The sequence below is a fragment of the Syngnathoides biaculeatus genome, chromosome 7 (genome assembly GCF_019802595.1).
Source record: "Syngnathoides biaculeatus isolate LvHL_M chromosome 7, ASM1980259v1, whole genome shotgun sequence".
Classification (NCBI taxonomy): Eukaryota; Metazoa; Chordata; class Actinopteri; order Syngnathiformes; family Syngnathidae; genus Syngnathoides; species Syngnathoides biaculeatus.
In genome coordinates, this window is record NC_084646.1 from 12,614,023 (window position 1) to 12,634,101 (window position 20,079).

Here is a 20,079-nt window from a genome sequence, read left to right on the forward strand (position 1 = left end):
CGGCAGGCTGGTTGTGGACCTTGAGTTTGATATCCTGGCGGAACTAATGGCTTCCCCCTAAAAATGTTTGCGCTGTAGATTGACAGTCAGAATCCGACCAATTTCGCTGCAACCTCATCTGTCAGGTCGACCAGTGGGCAGATGTTGAATTATCCGTCTTTTTTTTAAGGGGGGGGGGGGGGTAACATGAGATTGTTTGAATGTTTGCCCCCACCCCACATGTGGATGCTTCGCAGCCCTCAAGCAGCACTTACTGCCCGCCGTCTCTGTCCAACTGCATCGACCGTCCGCAGTTTTGTACTTTTGCACAGCCTCCGCTTGTCATCCTTCAAAATGGCGTCACTCTTTCCGTGTCCAAGTCAACTTTGCAAGAGTGCTAAATCAATGTTGCGGGGAGGTGGGGGGGGGGGGGGCCTCAGGGGTGACGTGTATCCTCCCCTCAGCTCTCATACTAAGCTTTCATTTGAGGGTATGTTGGGGGGTATGGCGGAGTGCAAGGCATGCTGGGAAGAGACGGCTTCCCTCGCTTTGGGGAAGAGCAGATGTACTTGCTGGTCCTTTCTTCTCCACTCCGAGTACAACTTACAGTGGTAGCGGAGGCACACCTGCACGCACACACATTATGATTATGATTAGAATTTACGTTATTGTAAAAGTAAATTATGTTGGAGTGGATTGTGCACACAACTTCATCAGATCATTCGAGACTTCCCCAATCTCACACGCTTGCCAGAAAAAGTCAGACTTTTCCACCTTCTGCCGCTTGTATTATTCATCCATCCATTTTATTTTGCCGCTTTTCCTCACAAGGGACGCGGGGAGTGCCGGAGCCTATCCCAGCTGTCAACGGGCAGGAGGCGGCGTACACTCTGAACTGGTTGCCAGCCAATCGCAGGGCACAAAGAGACAAACAGCCGCACTCAGACTCACACCTTGGGGCAATTTAGAGTGTCCAATTAATGTTGCATCTTGTGGGGATGTGTGCCCGGAGAAAACCCACACAGGCACGGGGAGAACATGCAAAGTTCACACAGGCGGGGCCGGGATTGAACCGGGGACCTCAGAACTGTGAGGCCAATGCTTTACCAGCTGAAGCACTGTGCCACCCTAAGCAAATATATATATATTTTAAAAATATTCTGTGAAAAGGAGTGTCAACAGATCCAAAAGACAGAATATTGACACAATGACTGACTTGGTCTTCATATTTGTTTATATAGTCAATCCCTGTTACTAAGTAAGGAGCCGAGACCCTGCTGCAAAAAAGCAAATAAATTAAATAAAAAAAAAAAATCGTTTATAAAGCACTGCAATTGCCTACTCGTGCCACAAGGGTGCAGCAGAGGTGAGGCTGAGCACGATGGTTACCATGGTCCAGAGGATGTAGATGGTGAACAGGACCAGGGTGAGCGAAATGAGGCCCGTATTCTGCAGCAAGCTGCTGATCCGAAGGTCGTCCGAGACGCCCTTCAAGCACAGCCAGCCCGAAATGGTGGCCAGCGGCGTGACGAACAGGAAGCACACGATGTCGCAGAACACCAACTTCCTCTCCTCGCGTGCGCCGGGATCGTGCAGCCACTGTGTGGGAGACTTGCGTTATGATGAGTAGCAGGACTGAAAAAATGTATCAAATGTGTCGAAACATTCGATCGACGAAGCCGCTAATTCCCTTTCATTTACTTTATTGAAAAATGTTAACAAATTAAAGAGCTAATAAGCGCATTAATATTCAAGTTGCTACCCTGGCACTAAACACCCACTCGAGCTAACAGTTAGCTCGGAAACAGCTAGCCACCAAACCTGAACTTACAACAGCCAACTCTCCACTTTCATTCACTGGCTCCCACGTTACTCACCGGGCCCAGGCCCCACCTTTTAAAGCCACACATCTTTCAGAAGACCACTGATCTAAAAAAAAAAAAAAACTGGATAGGCATACACGTCAAGTCGATGTCGATTTGTTGAAGCCAGTTGGCCGCCATCTTGGTCCTCCCAAAACGCGTGGGGGACATGGTTTACAGGTTGGATTACTGCAGAGTTTTTCCTCAAAGTTTGGCATGTACAATTTAAACTAGTCATGTGAGCTTGACATTTTTTCAGTTTTGGTATCATGGAGGATTTTTAATTCTACTTCGTAAGTCAAAAAAGGCTAAGTGCACAGGAAAGACAACACCGTGACTACCAAGAAACCTTGCGTATTACCTTGGACTCGATTTCCATGACATGTTAACTTTTCCCAAAATACGCTGTGAAGCACTATCATCCTAACATAGCAAAAAATTAAGCATTTTTTGTCATAAAAATGTTAAATTTTAAGCTGATCAGTTAGATATATTTTTGGAAATAAGGACTCGCAATGGGAAAATACGTGCTGAATACATAGTTCATTTGTTGTCTCTGCGACGACCTACTACAGACAGAAAATTTAAACTTGTTTCCTCGCATGTGAAAATCAAATTCAATTTGCGAAGTTATGTAATATGAAATTCATCAAAATATTTCACAGAAAATGTGTTTTCTTGTTTATCCACAGTTTGGGAAAATATTTACTTCGTTTTTTTAAGAAAAAACGACGGCCTATAAAGGTGAAGCAGCGAGTGAACAGTGAACAACAACAACCGTAAACAAAACTTTGTTCAAGTGAATTAAGCTCATCAGAAAATTAAAAAAACCCTTTCCAAACAAACTTTTAACAGTGTCAAAGTAAACCTTTCTATCTTACCAGTGGAATGTTTTCTCACAGCCACAAAACATGTCCACATGTCGGCATGGTTGTTTAGGAGTATCAAGATGGCAGATGGCAACTTCAGTTTTGGTGGCCAATGAGCCATCCAGTCTCTTTTTTTTTTATTTTTTTTTTTATTATTTTCTTTTTTTAGATCAGTGGATAAAACTAGATGTGGCAATAATTTTTGCTTGTGACATCTTTTGGACCATCCCTATCCTGGTCACCATGTCTTCCAGCTCCTCCTTACAGGTAGGTAATGTGGTTTTATGTCTCAAAGTATTTAAAATGCCACAATAATCATAAGTTACGGTTATACACAGCAGTGCTGTTTAAGAGTCAGTCAGCCCTGGCGACTCTTCTCAGGTTCGTGGTTTCACATTGCCCATGCTACATAACACTTTCGGGGGTAGGGCCCTGTCGCAAATAGTGAAAATTTGTCAAAAAAATGGGGTTTGCATAGTATAAAGTTGTCACAATACGGTGGCAAAGTAACGGGGAGGATTACAAAGCCAAAAAACGATGCATCGACCTGCGATGTACACAATCGTGAACAGATGTTACAAAAACAAACACACCAGCTTAAATAAACAACCCCCCATAATAATCCTCCACCCGCCAAACGTACCTCTGTGAAAGGCCTGAGCCTGCGTTGGATGGTGAAGCGGGCGTGGCACAGTTCGCAGTAGCTTGTGTTGGACGACGACAGCCAGAGCTCCAGGCAGCTCCTGTGCACCGCGGCCAGCGTGCCGGTGCAGTTGCACGGGGACAGCAGGCCCTCCGCGCAGCCCCCCTCGTGGCAGATGCGACAGATGGGAAGATCGCTGCGCACGGCGCGGCCCGCCAAAGAAAACACGTCACACTCAAGTACGCAACACGACACGACATTTCTTTGGCTTTCCGTTTGGCTTTTTGCGATGTCGCCACAAAAGGCCCGAGAGGAAAAAAGTCCAATCATAACTACAATAACTACAATTAATGCTGTTCGCAAAAGATGAATGGTTTTAGTCATAGCTCGACTGCGCAGCAGTTGCTGAAGTATTTACTTGATGTCATCCATCCATTTTCTAAGCTGCTTATCCTCACAAGGGGTGGCGTGAGGGCCGGAGACCATGCCGGCCGAATTCGGGCGAAAGGTGGGCTGTGCCTTGAACTTGTCGGCAGTCAGTCGCGGGGCACATACAGTGCAACCTCGGTTCTCGAACGAATCAGTTTTCGAATGAAAATTTCAAGATTTTTTTGCTTCTGTTTTTGAACGAAAATCGGTACTCGAACGCCCCCATCAAAACCCGGAAATAACACAACGCGCTCCAAAGGAGGCAAGTGGAAGCTCACTACCGAAGAACTCCTGCACCTTCACGAGGAACAGAAAAAGACGTTGGAGGAGATCTCGTCTGATGAGGCTGAAGGCAAGAAGGATGTCCCAAGTGCTGATATCAAAGCTATCTGAGCCAAATGGAAAGAAATCCATAATTTCGTAGAACAAAATCACCCCCAAAAAGCCGAACGTAGCAGAGCACTGCAAAATTTTAATGATGTTGTGATGAGCCACTTCAGAAAAGTGCTTAAAAGGGGGCAAGTGACACTAGATTTGTTCTTTGTCAATTGATAGTTTTGCATTTCTTTTTTCTTGTGAACTTTAATAATGCTTTGTTCCATGAGCATTTCTGTTTTTTTTTTTTTTGTTTCAAAGATTTCGTTAACTCGAGTTACGAGTTAATGTTTTTGGGTGTTACTTTTTGTAAAAAAAAAATAAAAAAATAAAAATCCCCCTCGTTATTGCTTGTGTAAAGTTATTGTGCACTTTTGTTATTAAAAAAAAAAAAAAAAAAGTTTACAAGGCTGGGGGCCAAGTCGCAACAGATACGGCAATGAACTTCCAGCCTAGCCTACTCTACTACTAAAGCATACATTTTAGGCAAAAAATAAATATATTTCTTAAATTATTTTACTACACAAAGTATTTCAACTATACACATATTCCTAGTATGAAGTTTCTTATCAGAAAAAGCTAAACAAAATGCTTTAAAAATCTAAATTTTTTAGGCTTGGAACGCATTATTTCTTTTTCCGTTTTTCATTGTAATGGGAAATATTGATTCGGTTTTCAAACAAATCACTTCTCGAACTGCGTTCTACAACGGATTGTGGTCGAGAACCGAGGCTGTACTGTAATTTGTAATTTTGGTGGGCAGTATTCGTGAGCGCTATTTATTTTAGTTATGTATTTTCATCGTACAGTGGTTGTGAAAGGTTTTACTTTACTGCATTGTACAATGTGAGCGATTTAACCTTATTTTAGTCTATTATGCTGTAGTTTTCCTGTGATAAAACAGTACTTTTGAAATTGTTTTATTGTACAGGGGTTGTGAGCAGTTTTTACTATTTTGTGTTGTAGTTTTGCAACGATTTATAGATATACCGTAATTCCCAGCCTACAGAGTCCAGCGCTAGCATTAAACTCTTTCCGTGTACCGAGGATTATAACCAGGTGCGCTAACGCTAGCATCACCACATAAACCGCAGGGTTGAAAGCTGGTTAAAAAAGTAAGTTTGTAGGACGGAAATTACGGTAATTTCCTTCCCGTGAAATATTATTTGTATTATTTTTGTTTTGTTACACACATTGGTTTCACACTTGTGTGATAGTTAAGACTGTTAAATGCGATTTGAATCATTTCTTGTACACAGTTCAAAAACTTGGAAGGTGTCGAAGCGCGCCCAAACAAACCTTTGCAGGGTTTTGCCCACGGAGGACGGCAAGCGTCCGTCAACGACCGTGACCTGCGTGACGCGGAGCTCCGGACCCCCGCAGCCCTCGCCGCCTCCTTCTTCCTCCACGCTCGTCTTAACGTCCGTGTCTTTTGCGCAGTCGCACTGGTCGCCGGGCTGGTGGCAGCAAACGCCCGTCGCCATGGTGACAGGGCGCCGGGGTTGGACCGCAGGGCAGCAGAGTTTCTGCAAATCAAAAACTGAAGAGTTGGATTAAACCGGTAGTTCTGTGGCTTCAGGGCCCACCATCATCAGACAACCCGTTTAAATCTGACATACAAGTATGAATGTGGTAAAAAAAAAAAAAAAAAAAAAGCTCATTTATTTTATGACTGATACATTATGTAGATTAATTAAAGACTTCCTAATTTGCTACATGACAATCTCGTGTTTAGAGATTCTGAATTTGGGGTTTTCATTTAATGTAAACTATCAAAATATTTTGGAGGTCAATGGTCGGCCAGCGTGGTGGATCAGCTGGAAAGCCTTGGCCTCACAGTTCTGAGGTCCCGGGTTCAATCCCGAACCCGACTGTGTGGAGTTTGCATGTTCTACCCATGCCTGCGTGGGTTTTCCCCAGGTATTACGGTTTCCTCCCATATTCCAAAAACATGCAACAATAATTGGAGACTCTAAATTGCCCCTAGGTGAGATTGTGAGTGCGGCTGTTTGTCTCGATGTGCCCTGCGGTTGGCTGGCGACCAGTTCAGGGTGTACCCCGCCTCCTGCCCGTTGACGAATGGGATAGGCTCCAGCACTCCCCCGACCTTCGTGAGGATAAGCGGCTAAGAAAATGGATGGATGGATGGATGGTTAATGGTCGAGATGAAAATAACTTTAAGACCCAAGTGGCTGCATTTGAAATAGAAACCAAAAGTGAATCTTGGGAATTTAGCAATCTACACATCATAGAAACTGAACATAATATAGTTTCAATAACATTTTGAAAATCAAACAGGAAATCAAAGTGGAGTATTTAATCCACAAATTCAAACGATATTAACCAAGATGATGTACCATAGGAAATGCACTTGTATCTAAAAAACATTATCTATTGTTCAAGTAAATATCTCTTATCTCAAATTTTTGCTTGCAAGTCAAAGCAATAAGAGTCTTGGTTCTGCATGTCCTCCACATGCTTGTGCGGGTTTCTGCCTTTCTCTCACATTCACATACGCTTGTTTGCCTCGGTTTCCTGTGACTGGTCGGCCACCGAAGCCCGATAGGACAAACTCCAGCTCGCCTGCGACACTAACGTGAACAAGCGCAATATAAATCAGAGGGATGGAATTGAGCTAATGTCCCAAAAGTCTTCAAACTTGGACCGCAACCCAATGTTGATGGCAATTATCAAAACAGTGTCACTCCCAGCCAGCAGAATTTATGACATCGTCTACGTGTCAGTCTGTCAGGGTGTGGTCTACGTGCAATTAGCTTGCGTCTGATGGAAGTGCCAAAGGGTGTGCTTGATGCTGGGCCAGCTGACAAGGGCTTCACGTAACATCAGCAGCGGCGCTAGTGCCGTGCAGCACGCTGATAAACAGCTGGCTGTGCCGCGATAACTGCACGGAGATAAGACGCGGACCGATGACGACAACGGCGACGGGCCTCCGTCTGCAATTGTGTCCGCGTGTTGCTCAACACGCTGAAACTCGGGTCTAATCCCGTGGATTTAACGGTGCAATCTTGTTATTGTTCAAATAGCATGACAGATGGTGACAAAACGCGCCACTGTTGACATGTAGGGATTTATGACTTGCATCACTCCATAATAATATGTTGACATTTGGCGTGGGGTGGAGCGAAAAAGTCTACACACCCCTGTTCAAATGACAGGGTTTACTATACTTTTCGGGAAAAGCAAAAAGTCAGTTTTACAAGTTATATAACATTATATTTCGAAAAAGCTTGGAAATGATTCATCTCGGACTCATTTTTTTAAACTGGCATTTGAACGGGGGTGTGTAGACTTTTGAATCCACTGTGTAATGATTGGACTGTTAGTTAAAAAGAACTTTGTTGTTAATTGTTACAATATGTCGGTCTTTACAAGTATTAACTTGAAGTGTTACGTTACAATATTATGAGAAGAAAAGTTTAAATGATACAACATTTAAATCAGAAAATAACAGAAACTATACTAAAACTGAAATATTGTGAGGATCAACATGTACTATGGAAAAAGTTCCAATGAGTTACTGGAATAGTCGCAATTCCCTGAGAAAATAAGTAATTAGTTCACCAAAATAAAATATATATATAAAAAAAAATGTAATCTCAGAGGGGAAACAAAGTGTTAGTATTATCAAAATAAAACAGTCAAGAGAAAACAGTCATTAAGTCGCCAGAATAAAGTAAAAATTGGTGATGAAAAAAAATGTACTATTGCCGTAAAGTTGAGAAAAAAGTCTTACCGACAAGTATTTTTATTATAAAGCCAAAATGTGAGAATAAAGTTGCTAATCTCTGAGATATGTCAAAGTTACAGTAAAGTTGATGTTGGAAGAAAAATATGATAAAAAGTTGTATAATATGATGACAATATTACAACAATTCGAGGAAAAAAAACAAGTAAATATTACTGTTTAAAGAAAATCATGTTAAAAAAAATCTACATTGACAGAATAAAAAAAAAACAGTATCAGGTTTCGTGTAAAAATTGTTAAGAAAATAAGGTTATAATAGAGCTTGTGGGTGGGGAGAATCCAGGAATTGTGTGAGGGTTTTTTTTTTTTTTTTTTACGACAAAATTGTCCCATCGTTGGAAGAAGAGAACCTCTGTAACTTCGACCAAAAACTTTTTTTTTTACCCTTCTAAACATCAAACTTTACTATAATGTACTAAAAAAAGAATTTAAGTCACGAAAGTCAATGTTCGCCTCTTTTTCCTGACACTTGAAAAAAAGAAAGTCGTTTAAACTGTTCATTGTAGTTTTGGTGCAGACTATCACCTGGAGCAGAAGTCCAACTGTGCAAGGTCAACTTTCCATTCCTAATATAGACCACATTTTGTTGTCAGTATACATCCATATAACGTGCTGGTCCGACAACTAAACCCCCCTCATAAAACAGCTAAATTGTCAGCGGGGTACACAAAGCGAACCCAACAAGACTACTCACCCCTTCGTCCTTTCTTTATGACACTTTATGACGGCATCTTCGGCGTTTAATCCACAGGGGTGAGATAGTTTGACGGCAGTGCGGTCGGAGCGAGATGGCACGCCGCTCGGTTCGAATTTCCAATAGCTCGGCCGGTGGGGTTGGGGGAACGATAGTGTTGAGGGGCTTAAGAAAAACGGTTCCCCGGAGACGAGCCGGCGGCTGTCTGGCCCGCACAACTCTCCATTATGGAGATAGGCCACGTGACACTCGGTGACGTCACCCCAGAAAGCCGGGAGCTCAAATACAGAGCCCAGGGGCGTGTTTTGTTATCAACGTCTCTAAGGATTTTGAATAACGTTTGTCATCAATTGAAAAGTGTGAATTGGAAAATACAAGAACCAGATCGGATAGTCCTTCAAACCACTTTTCAGGATCATGACCTAATAAGTGAATCATTTCAATGCTTTAACCGTAATTGATGGGAACTTGAATCAACATGACGTAGTTGGGCTTTTTGGACCGCTTTACTATTCTGTGTACTCACTTTATCAGGATGAAATACGTCACTTGTGTCACTCCATTTTTCCAATTTTCACCCTCACACAAATGACTTTTGACATCTGTTAAAATTATCTTGACATTTTAAGGGAACTGTATCGATGCGGGTGCCAATCCCGGACCCGCCTGTGTGGAGTTTGCATGTTCTCCCCTCGTGCCTGCGTGGGTTTCCTCCCACATCCCAAAAACATGCAACATTAGACACTCTAAATTGCTCCTAGGTGTGATTGTGAGTGTGGCTGTTTGTCTCCATGTGCCCTGCGATTGGCTGGCAACCAGTTCAGGGTGTGCCCCGCCTCCTGCCCATTGACAGCTGGGATAGGCTCCAGCACTCCTCACGACCCTTGTGAGGATAAGTGGCAAAGAAAATGGATGGATGGATGTTTTGATATGTTTGCCTTCCCCCTGAACGGTAGGTAATAGTTATCACCAAAGTTTTTTTTTAATTAATACTGTCTACTGTATCATCAAATTAGAAATTTTTCCTAAAATTGAAAATTAAATACAAAAAGTAATTCTTCAGGATTATCTATAAAAAAATAGAAGTGAATTGCAACACTTACTGTTATTGATAATGAATGTTTAATATAGTTCGTTACTCAGATATTTGTGACAAAAAAGTCACAAGTCACTCGTGCTGACAGGGTACAAAATACATCTGGCTTTTGCTGTTAATTATGCACATCACAGTAAAAATGGTTCAAACCATATACATCCATCCATCCATCCATTTTTTGCCACTTATCCTCATGAGGGTCGTGGGGAGTGCTGGAGCCTATCCCAGCTCTCAATGGGGAGGAGGCGGGGTATACCCTGAACTGGTTGCCAGCCGATTGTAGGGCACATCGAGACAAACAGCCACACTCACAATCACCTTGGGGCAATTTAGAGTGTCCAATTAATGTTGCATGTTTTGGGGAAGTGGGAGGAAACCGGAGTGCCCGGAGAAAACCCACGCAGGCACGGGGAGAACATGCAAACTCCACACAGGCGGGGCCGGGATCGAACCCGGGAGCCCAGAACTGTGAGGCCTGCTCCATTGTTCCACAGACAATAATATTAAAATGCTAAAATGGTGAGCTCATGGATAATCGTTGTGAATTATGCCATTAACAATAAGGGATTATTGTTCACTGAGAAAATAAGGATCATCCCAAAAAATACATGGTGTGATGTTGAGGAAATTGCGAAAAAAGAAATGGAATTTAAATTAGTCTTAAGATATTAATCTCTGTCGTGTAAAATTCTGCATACATTTAATAGTCAAACGTAATCCTCTCAGAACGTAACAAAAGATCAGCGTACGTAAGTTAAGGGTGCTAAATGTGTCGATGTGCGCGTCGGTGCTGTGTCCGCCGATCACGGTTTTGGCCAGTTGTGGCTCATACTGTCAGGGAGTCTGTTGTTAGTTCGAAGTGATCCGCATAAGAAGGAGTGTCGGAAAAATCCCCAAATCTCTGTCGTTCCTCTCCCATCGCAGGTGCCACTACGTATTTTCAATGGCGAATGTCCCAGTGGAACATCTGCTGATGACGTAGCAGGCAACATGGCCACCACTTCTATGTCGAGTGAGACTTACGCAACTTTGCGTATCGATGACACGCTCTCCGCTCATATTTATTTTTTCGTATAGACATTGAAGTGAATAATGTTATACATATTTTTCATTACAATATCTATTTTACAATGTATACAGGCATGTCCCTTGGGCTTTAAGGAAAATTTATGAGAAATGCATGCCAACTGCATGTTCGCGGCTTTCTTTTGAGTGCATTTTAAGATGTTGCAAAGTAAAAAAAATATACCCATTAGTACACTTTATGCCTTCAAAGTAAAAAGCAAAACTTATTGTAAAGTACATCACTTCTATTGCAAGTGTAAGGAATGAGGCTGGGAAACGCTAAATGATGCAAACACTGCTCCAAATATACTTTTGCCACTGGCTTTATTGACGCATCAGCAATTTTCACAAGAAATATAATCTGACACACGCGTCACGGATACTCTTCCCTGCACTAGTAAAACAATTACGGGATATTGCTCAAGAGAGCGTGTGAATCATTTTACTATTGAAATGCTACTAGGATGATAGCAGTGTAAAAAAAAAAACAAACACTGAAATTATTGGACATGCTAACGTGCTAGCCGCTCGATCGTGTGTTTTGAGCAACATTAATTCCCTCACCTTTGATTTTACAATCTTGAAATGCAGCTGTTCATGATTGCATGTGTCCCGCTTTGGTATGCGTGTGTGATAAACAAAAAATGGATTGCTTTCATACTTGTGAGTCAAGACAGTCACGGCCGCTCCGCTTCCGGGCATCGTGTCTGCTCCCAAACGGGGAGGAGGATTGCACACTTCTGATGTCTGGGAATCAGGAAACGCTTCGCATCCCCTCGCCGCCGCTCTCGACGCGACCGGGTCAATGGGAATGCGAATGAAGTCAAAAGTAAGGAGGAGGGCACGGGGGCGGGGAAAAAAAAAAAAAAAAAAAAGAGTTCACAGATTCTGGCAGCACGCCACTTTGTTGCCCCTCTGTCCGTCTGTGGTGGGCGGCACGCTGATGTCCACCACGTTGTTGCCTGGGGAGTCGTCGTGCGCCGATCTGTCTGATATTTGCTTCTGGGACACGATGCGGTAGATTTCTGAGAAGGAAGCACATGCGCTTAAAAACGTCAAAAAGAAGAAGTAACATTTTAGAGTTTAAAAAAAAAAATCTTACCTGTGAGGATGTTCTTGAAGGCTTCTTCCACATTTGTGGAGTCCAAGGCGGAGGTCTCGATGAACGACAGCGTGTTCTTTTCTGTCACAAAGAGCGGCACGGAGAACCGTGTCATGCTATCATCCATCCATTTTCTTTGCCGCTTATCCTCACGAGGGTCACGGGGAGTGCTGGAGCCTATCCCAGCTGTCAACGGGCAGGAGGTGGGAGACACCCTGAACTGGTTGCCAGCCACTCTCAATTACACCTATGGGCAATTGAGAGTGTCCAATTAATTTGCGGGCGCGAGGAGAACATGCAAACTCCACAGAGGCGGATCCGGGATTGAACCCGGGATCTCAAAACTGTGAGGCCAACGCTTTACCAGCTGAGCCACCGTGCTGATGCTATCATCTACTATCTTAGGGGTAGCTCAGTGGTTAGAGCACTGGTTTGGTAAACCAGGGGTTGTGGGTTCGTATCCCACTGGGGCCTCCACTACCTGAGAGGGGTTGCGTCAGGAAGGGCATCCGCCGTTTTTAAAAAAAAAAATTGTGCCAAACATATATGTGCGTTCATCTGAGATGACACGCTGTGGCGACCCCGAAAGGGACAAGCCGAAAGAAACCATTTGTTTTTAATGCAAAGTATTTTGATATAAATTCTGACTTTCATGGTGGATTCCGACTTAAGTCTAAATTTGAGTTAGGTTGGTACTGTATGAACGGATTTCAGTTGTAGACCGAGGATTTCCTGTTGTCAACAAAGCTTCGTGATGAAAGAATATTTTCATAACATTTTTGACCAAACTAAAAATTTGTGAGGGTAAAAATGTCACGTGCTCTCAGGACATCATCCCCGGGGAACTCCTGACTCAGTACAATGTAGGACAGACCAAAGGAAAAAAAAAAAAAAAAATTAAAATTGAGACCTTCAATATGGGATTAGCGTGCTCAGCAAGTGGAAAGAGGTTTTTTCCCTTGTACTAAGATGCTTCACTCTAATTTGACTTGACCTTGAAACAGATTCACTTCCTTTGGACTTACCGTAATTTCCGGCCAACAAGACGCAACTTTTTTCACACGCTTTCAACCCTGCGGTTTATGCGGTGATGCATCGAATTTGTGCATTTTTTCTAATGGAGGCAAGGGGGCACTCAAGAGGAAAAGGTAAGAGTGAGATCAGTGGAATATATATGCCGAGGAAGTGACTTTTACCGGTGAGGTCCTGTTAACACTGCGCTAGCGTGTAACTGCCGTGTCTCGGTGATTTTTACCAATGTTTTTTTTTTTTAACCCGCCCTATTAGCGCGGCAGCATTAGCATGTGTGCTAGTGTTAGCACAGCGGCGCTAGCATTAAACTCTCTGCGCACCATCTTTCTTTGTAAATATCTCATGTTTCAAGGTAGGTTTCAATGCAGGCACTTGCGGCTTTTACGTGGCTGCGGCCTACGTATGTACCAAATGGTATTTCCTTTACAAATGTACTGGGTGAGGCTTATAACCAGGTTCGCTCTGTAGGCCGGGAATTACGGTAAATTTCAAGCTGTCTGATGATACCAATCTGACACGATGTGAAGCACCTGTCTGAAAATGTCCGAGCTAGTGGAGTTAGATGGTACAGTTTGAAGAATTGTGTGAATTTACCAGCGAATGCCCGCGCCTCGTCGGTGGGCACGGCCCTGAGGTGTCGCAGGTCGCTCTTGTTCCCCACCAGCATGATGACGATGTTGTTGTCGGCGTGGTCCCTCAGCTCCTTCAGCCAGCGCTCCACGTTCTCGTACGTCAGGTGCTTGGCGATGTCGTACACCAGCAGCGCGCCCACCGCCCCCCGGTAGTACCTGACGCCGGTAAACAACGCTCAACTACCCCGGCTTGCGAACAAAGCGCAGCGCCGCGCAAAACACTCACGCCGAGGTGATGGCCCGGTAGCGCTCCTGTCCCGCCGTGTCCCAAATCTGAGCCTTGATGGTCTTGCCGTCCACCTGAAGACTGCGGGTGGCGAACTCCACCCCGATGGTGCTCTTGCTCTCCAGGTTGAACTCGTTTCTGGTGAAGCGCGACAGCAGGTTGCTCTTGCCCACCCCGGAGTCCCCGATCAGCACAACTGTGGGCAAGCAAAAACAAAATTGCGGAGGTGGGGAAACGTACTACCAAAACCCCGTTTTACAGGAAAGTAACAGTAATTCCATGTCAAGGAACTATGTTGAAGTGATCCATTTCAACAGAAGGACAAACTTTGTATGTTGGGGAAGAGCTCAGGTTAGTCTGGGTGGTAGGGGGAAGTTATAGACTCCATTCTAGTTTTATTTAGGATTTAACTATTAACATAGGTCATTGGATATTTTTTCTTTTTTTAGTCTTGGGTGACTGCACGGCTCACTCAAACGCTGCAAGGTTAGTGACATCATAAAGTGCACTTCTCATGCTGGCCGTTATTATGATTTCCCCCTAATTTCTAGGCATGACCCACCCTGCTCCAGTACACCCAACACTGGACTGTGATTGGCCCAAACTAGTTCCAGAGCGTTGCAGCATTAATGTTTCCCCACTAACCCTAACCGACCTTAATCGTAAAATTAAAACATCCTGAACTCCACTGAATCCAGCCATTGGAATATTTTTTTCCCCGTACAAACGTGTGCCATTTGGGATGGTAATTTCATTATAATTGGGTAGGCTGACCTTCCCGTGACGCTGGAGCCAATCATGTTGCACTGGGGCGCCAATAAATTATATGGAAATCCTAATGGATGGGTTTCAGATTGCGCCATCTTGTGTGTCATGGAATTTAAAGAACAAAGGTGATTGGTGAGGCGTGAAGTTTATTTCTATCGTTAATTTATCCAATTGGTGTAAGGGTGGTATCGACGTCATTGGAAACCGGTCCATAACGCGACGGCTGCTGATAAATAGCACCAACGTTAGCTAGCTATTTAACGACGCAACCTGTATCCCTGACGACTTCAATCTAAAGCTTTTAAGGGAACATTACTCAAATCATCACCTATGAATATTTTACAAACCCAAAACGTAATATTTACATTTTTGCAACGTTGGACAACTTGTGTTTTCGTTCCCCAGGGAGCTAACTTTAGCATTACCGTTGCCTTGCGTTACTTCCTTGTGTTACGAGTCATGACGACCATGATCGTAGTACGTCGCCGTTCGCCCGCCCTCGGGAGGTCTTACCTTTGAATAAATAATCATATTCGTCATCTCGGTTTCCCATTTTTTTTTTCGTGCGTGGATATTAATGTCTGCCTGTTACTTTTCCAAATATTGCCCAACAGAAAATCTCCGCCTTCGAACAGGAAGTTGAAGACGTCACAACACGGGGTCGAGATTTAGGCCAATTACATTCGGGGAATGTGATTGAAAGCTGTGTCGGCGAATCAGATGCTCGTAAAGCAGTCACGGGACGATTCAATCCAGGAAACCCCATTGCACTGAATTCACGGCCCAGCTAATATGTTTTGCTGTACAGTATTATTAATAAATTACCATATATTATCCATACCGCTTCTCCTAAATATGTAACAAACTAATTTTTACTGGATTATCTATACTGTACTTTTACACTTATTTTTTATATGCATTTTTAAAAACTTTTTGGGTTACATTTTTATGATATAAAGCAATTGAATTTACAGTAATTCACTTGAGTAGCAAATGCAAAATATTTAAAATTGTGAAAATTACCAAATGAAGTTGAACTTTAAAAAAAATCTTTATTTAAAATAAGTGGCATTATAGTTTTGTAAAACATTAAACTGTACATTTCTAGATGTATTGATACTAGTACTGTATATGAAAAAAAGAGGCGTGGTGGAACGGAAAACGGATGTCTAGAACAATAGTACTACTAGTAGTATATCCATACTAGCGCTTTAATTTGTATTTTATATTTATCTAATGTATTTTGCTGTAAATTAGTATAGACATGGTTTACTTACGCCATCTATTCTCGGACAACTATACTAGTATACCCATATCACAGCATTCTGATTACCGGTAATTCACATTGAAATAAACTATGCCGTCACACACTCCCACGGAATGACCAACGAGCACTCGTGTGGTTTTGGTAAAACAGGAAAGTACTCCACCCTTTGTCCTTACTGGATGATTTTATCATCTGTCAGGAGTTTCTCGTTTAGAGAAAGAGGTGGATTAATTTCTTGAACTGCAATGTTGGCTATTTATTTCTGATACAGACCACAACAACATAATCCGTCCTTAGCCTCACAAAGGTCGCGGGAGCGCTGGAGCCTAAAGCAGGTATATTTGGGCAGGAGACTGGGTACAACCTGAAGTGGTTGCCAGCCAGTTTCAGGGAACATAGAAACAAACAAGCATCCTCATAAGTAATTTTCTTTTATTATCAAAGACTAGACTCAGTTCAGTCCTTTTCATGTGACCCCTCCCCAGATACTAGAGGTGTAGCCCAGGGATGCGTCTTGGGGCCCCTGCTAATCATCACATAACTCCCTCTCCATCAGCTTTATTATTATTATTTTTTGTGTGTTAAATTTAACATCCCTTCTGTTGCTTCATGGACTAAAGTCCAGTGCACATCTGATGTGCTGACCATTCATAGAAGAGGAATAAAAATGATGTAATCTATTTGCTAAGTGTAGTTAAAAAAATAAAGCAACATAAAAAAAGTGCATTGGACAATTCATAGAACTGCTTTATTTTGTATTCATTCTGATTGAGTCCACAGACACACACGCATACATACATACATACATATACAGCCATCTATTTATCCTCTGGTATAAATAGATGAATATTCACAGATATACATAAATACACATTTCTGATATGCATTATTCTTTTTTTTTTTTAAATCATGCTATGTCTCTGTAAAGGACTCTTCCTATTGGATGACACACACAACACACACCACAGCATGAACAAGTCGGAAGAATCCCTACCGGTTCGCATGTACTGCGAGCAGCCGCATCCCGGTACCGAGGAACACAACCCAACAAAATTACACAGATTGCAGTTGTCTCTTGGCCGACCAGCAAAAATAAAACCAAAGAAAAATAACATTTCTCCATTTCCAATGGAAAATAGATTTCTATATTTTTCTATATACTGTATATTCTCTTTTTTTAATATTATGTACAGATTTTCAGAACCAGAATGATGACAAAGTGAAAAGGACCACACGAGTGCAAGAAAATGAACAGATAAGGCAATTTAAAAGGAAAAGGAGGTGAGGACTGTAGAAAATATTGCTGCTATGCTCTCCATCTCTGATCACGGTAGAGTAAGTACATTTCGTGAGCAATATGCTGACCTCTGTTACACATGACAAAGACAACAAGCGACCATTTGTCAGAGTACGTTAAATGCAGCTGAACCTCTAAAGTTTAATACGGCGGGCGCTTGGGAAGCGTTTTTTTTTTTTTGTTTGTTTCATTCAACAATGGCTCCCCTTTCCAGATGAGTCAGCGCTGTGTTCATTCATATTCATATGATACGAATATACAGTAAGAGGTTCCGCAAATATGACCACAGAGGCACTACTTCTACAAAAGTCCGAAAACATTGACATCGGCTGGAAAAGTCACAGAAAAGTCCTGATTGTTAAAACTCCATCGTAAGTGATGATTTCCACAATGATGTTCATGGTCATACTTCTACATATGATGGATGTTTTATTACTGCAAAGGTGAATAGGCCTAATGAATTAAATGTCATAGTATATTATATATACATGTATGACATTCAATTAGTAAATTGTGGTAGGGAATAGGTGTCTAATAAGGGTAAAAAGTTTAAAGAGGGAGGCCTTTAATTTTTTTTTCAAATGCAATTTCATAATAGAAATTATCATATTTCAGCAAAAAAAAAAATTTAATTACCAAGAAAAATTAGGTAATCGCAGAAGAGAATAGGTGTTTAAATAGGGGTAAGGAGTTTGTTAAAGGGGAGGTCTTTTGTTTTTTTACAAATGCAATTTTATCTTAGAATTTTTGGCCATATTTCAGCAAAATAAATAAAATTTTAAAAAATATTAAAATTAATAAAAATGTCAACTGTAGTATAGATTTGGGAACTAAATAGGGGTAAGGACTTCGATAAAGGGGAGACCTTTTTATATAATTTTTTACAAAAGCAATTTTAGAATTCTATTAGACATTTTTACTATATTTAAAAAAATAAATGAAAAAAAATTGACATGAATAAAAATTAATAGCAGTAGAGAGTAGGTGTCTAAATATGGGTAAGGAGTTTGTTAAAGGGGAGGTCTTTTATTTTTTTACAAATACAATTTTGTTAGAATTTTTGACCATATTTTAGCAAAATAAATAAAAATATATTAACATTAATAAACATTAATCAAAGTAGAGAATAGGTCTAAATAGGGGTAAGGAGTTTGTTAAAGGGGAGGTCTTTTTTTTTTTTTTACAAATGCAATTTTATGTTAGAATTTTTTACCATATTTCAGCAAAATAAATACAATTTAAAAAATATTAAAATTAATAAAAATGTCAACTACAGGATGGAATAGGGATTTAAATAAGGGTAAGGTGTTCAATGAAGGGGAGAGCTATTTATTTTCTCTAATTTTTTTACGAATGCAATTTTATAATTTTATGAGACATTTTTACCATATTTTAGGAAAATAAATAAAACTAATATTAAGAAAAATGTCAACCACAGTATGGAATAGAGATCTAAATAGGGGTAAGGAGTTCGTTAAAGGGGAGAGCTTCTCATTTTATTTTTACAAATGCAATCTTATAATTATATTAGACATTTTTACCATATTCTAGCAAAAAAAAATTACAATTAATAAAAATGTCAACAGCAGTATGGAATAGGGATCTAAATAGGGGGAACGAGTTTGTTAAAGGGGAGACCCTTTTATTTTATTTTTTTACAAATGCAATCTTATAATTCTATTAGACAGTTTTACCATATTTTAGCAAAATAAATGAAATTTAAAAAATATAATAATTAATAAAAATGTCAACCGCAGTATGGAAGAGGGATCTAAATAGGGGTAAGGAGTCAGCCACCCATTCACAGGGCATATAGAAACATTCGCACTCACATTCATACCTACGGGCAATCTAAAGTCTTCAATCAACACTCCCAAGCACGTTTTTGGGATATGGGAGGAAACTGGAGTACATACAAACAGATGAATAAAACGCTTTGGATGAAAGAGACATTTCAAAAAAGTGCAACATTTGAAAATAAATATGTGGAGCATAATACATATGAAATAATAATTATCAAACCATAAATAACTTAAAATTAAAACAACTGCTGCTTTTAGCCACGGGGTGGGACAACCCGAAATATCCCACTTGGCAATGTGCGTGTATGAAGCAGCCACATTGGAAAAGAACCTGCCCACCGCACCGTTTCATAACAGAATCCACAGCATCACGGTGTGACTAAATAAAAATTCTTTTGATGTCCTCTCACATTTGCGACAACCCACACCGACTTGTCCTCTTCCAATATGGCCGCCTTGGGGAAAACAATGACCAGTCTGTTGATGTTTATGTGAAATACAACGGAAGTGTGTCACGTCAAAAACATATAACACACAAGCATACTTGTACTATGTCACACGTAAACACAGGTATCATATAGAAATGGCAGGGACCTCTCTGCTACGCCAGTCTGTTGATTCTGTTTCTCCCCGGTCTTGAGACAAAAAGATTGGACTGTGACCGTTGAGGAGGTTTTGGCCTTGGACGATCCCCTTCACGCCATACAGTCACAAAATGTGGTTTTACTGTATGAAAAAAAACCAAACAAACAGTGGATGGATGAGGACACAACAAAAAAATTGATGTAAATATAGCTAGAAAGGAGGATGTTAGCACTCTATCATTTCTTATTAGAAGTAGCACCAGACGAAAGGGATGTAAAATCCTCATCAGAGTTCCTTGGAGCTTCATCGATTTGCGTTGTTATCTTGCTATACAAGTATATTAGCATTTTAGTATTGTAACAGTTCTCATTTGAAAATGTACCTGACTGCAGAACAAGATGCAAAATCCTCACCAATCTGCCCCAGGACTTTCTAAACTCAGGTTGCAACTTCAGGGAAAGATGCAATGTCTCGATTGATTTACTTTTGGGTTTTCTGTGTGTACATACAGTATGGAATATTTTATTCTGGCCTTTGGTATGCAAGGCTCATACACAAAAAGGAGCCGCACACTGAATGCATTAACTTGT

At 41.3% G+C, this 20,079-nt stretch overlaps 3 protein-coding genes across 6 annotated transcripts in view; all 3 read right to left on the bottom strand.

Annotated features, from left to right (window-relative positions):
- Positions 1 to 168: 168 nt before the first annotated feature.
- On the bottom strand, positions 169 to 8,883 carry LOC133503398 (E3 ubiquitin-protein ligase MARCHF2-like). 2 transcript variants are annotated; one of them, XM_061825002.1, is made up of 5 exons: positions 8,618 to 8,883; positions 5,457 to 5,683; positions 3,354 to 3,549; positions 1,369 to 1,578; positions 169 to 605 (listed from the first exon to the last, which is right to left on the bottom strand). In XM_061825002.1, the coding sequence occupies exons 2-5, from the start codon at positions 5,639 to 5,641 to the stop codon at positions 447 to 449; spliced, it is 750 nt and encodes a 249-aa protein (XP_061680986.1). In that variant the 5' UTR covers positions 5,642 to 5,683; positions 8,618 to 8,883; the 3' UTR covers positions 169 to 446. The 2 variants fall into 2 exon arrangements, with proteins under 2 accessions (XP_061680986.1, XP_061680987.1); XM_061825003.1 differs by having other exon boundaries at positions 5,457 to 5,697.
- Positions 8,884 to 11,085: 2,202 nt separating this feature from the next.
- On the bottom strand, positions 11,086 to 15,204 carry LOC133503082 (ras-related protein Rab-11B-like). 2 transcript variants are annotated; one of them, XM_061824227.1, is made up of 5 exons: positions 15,052 to 15,204; positions 13,771 to 13,966; positions 13,507 to 13,700; positions 11,881 to 11,961; positions 11,086 to 11,803 (listed from the first exon to the last, which is right to left on the bottom strand). In XM_061824227.1, the coding sequence occupies exons 1-5, from the start codon at positions 15,089 to 15,091 to the stop codon at positions 11,658 to 11,660; spliced, it is 657 nt and encodes a 218-aa protein (XP_061680211.1). In that variant the 5' UTR covers positions 15,092 to 15,204; the 3' UTR covers positions 11,086 to 11,657. The 2 variants fall into 2 exon arrangements, with proteins under 2 accessions (XP_061680211.1, XP_061680212.1); XM_061824228.1 differs by lacking the exons at positions 11,086 to 11,803; positions 11,881 to 11,961 and adding an exon at positions 12,018 to 12,127.
- Positions 15,205 to 16,529: 1,325 nt separating this feature from the next.
- Positions 16,530 to 20,079, bottom strand: part of pip5k1ca (phosphatidylinositol-4-phosphate 5-kinase, type I, gamma a) — a 43,318-nt gene continuing 39,768 nt past the window's right edge. For both annotated transcript variants that reach the window (XM_061824224.1, XM_061824225.1), the window contains one exon: positions 16,530 to 19,630. In XM_061824224.1, coding sequence (XP_061680208.1) covers positions 19,628 to 19,630 — 3 coding nt within the window. In that variant the 3' untranslated portion in view covers positions 16,530 to 19,627. The remainder of the gene's footprint in view (positions 19,631 to 20,079) is intronic.

Bases quoted from the DNA above. Each gene is read 5' to 3' on its own strand.
- LOC133503398 (XM_061825002.1), bottom strand. From the start codon at position 5,641: ATGGCGACGGGCGTTTGCTGCCACCAGCCCGGCGACCAGTGCGACTGC. The intron at 3,550-5,456 runs GTTTGTTTGGGC...CGCCGTGCGCAG, and splicing joins GTGGGCAAAACCCTGCAAAG to CGATCTTCCCATCTGTCGCA. The intron at 1,579-3,353 runs GTACGTTTGGCG...TCTCCCACACAG, and splicing joins GGCTCAGGCCTTTCACAGAG to TGGCTGCACGATCCCGGCGC.
- LOC133503082 (XM_061824227.1), bottom strand. From the start codon at position 15,091: ATGGGAAACCGAGATGACGAATATGATTATTTATTCAAAG. The intron at 13,701-13,770 runs GTGAGTGTTTTG...TACCGGCGTCAG, and splicing joins TACCGGGCCATCACCTCGGC to GTACTACCGGGGGGCGGTGG. The intron at 11,962-13,506 runs GTAAATTCACAC...TCTTTGTGACAG, and splicing joins CGAGGCGCGGGCATTCGCTG to AAAAGAACACGCTGTCGTTC.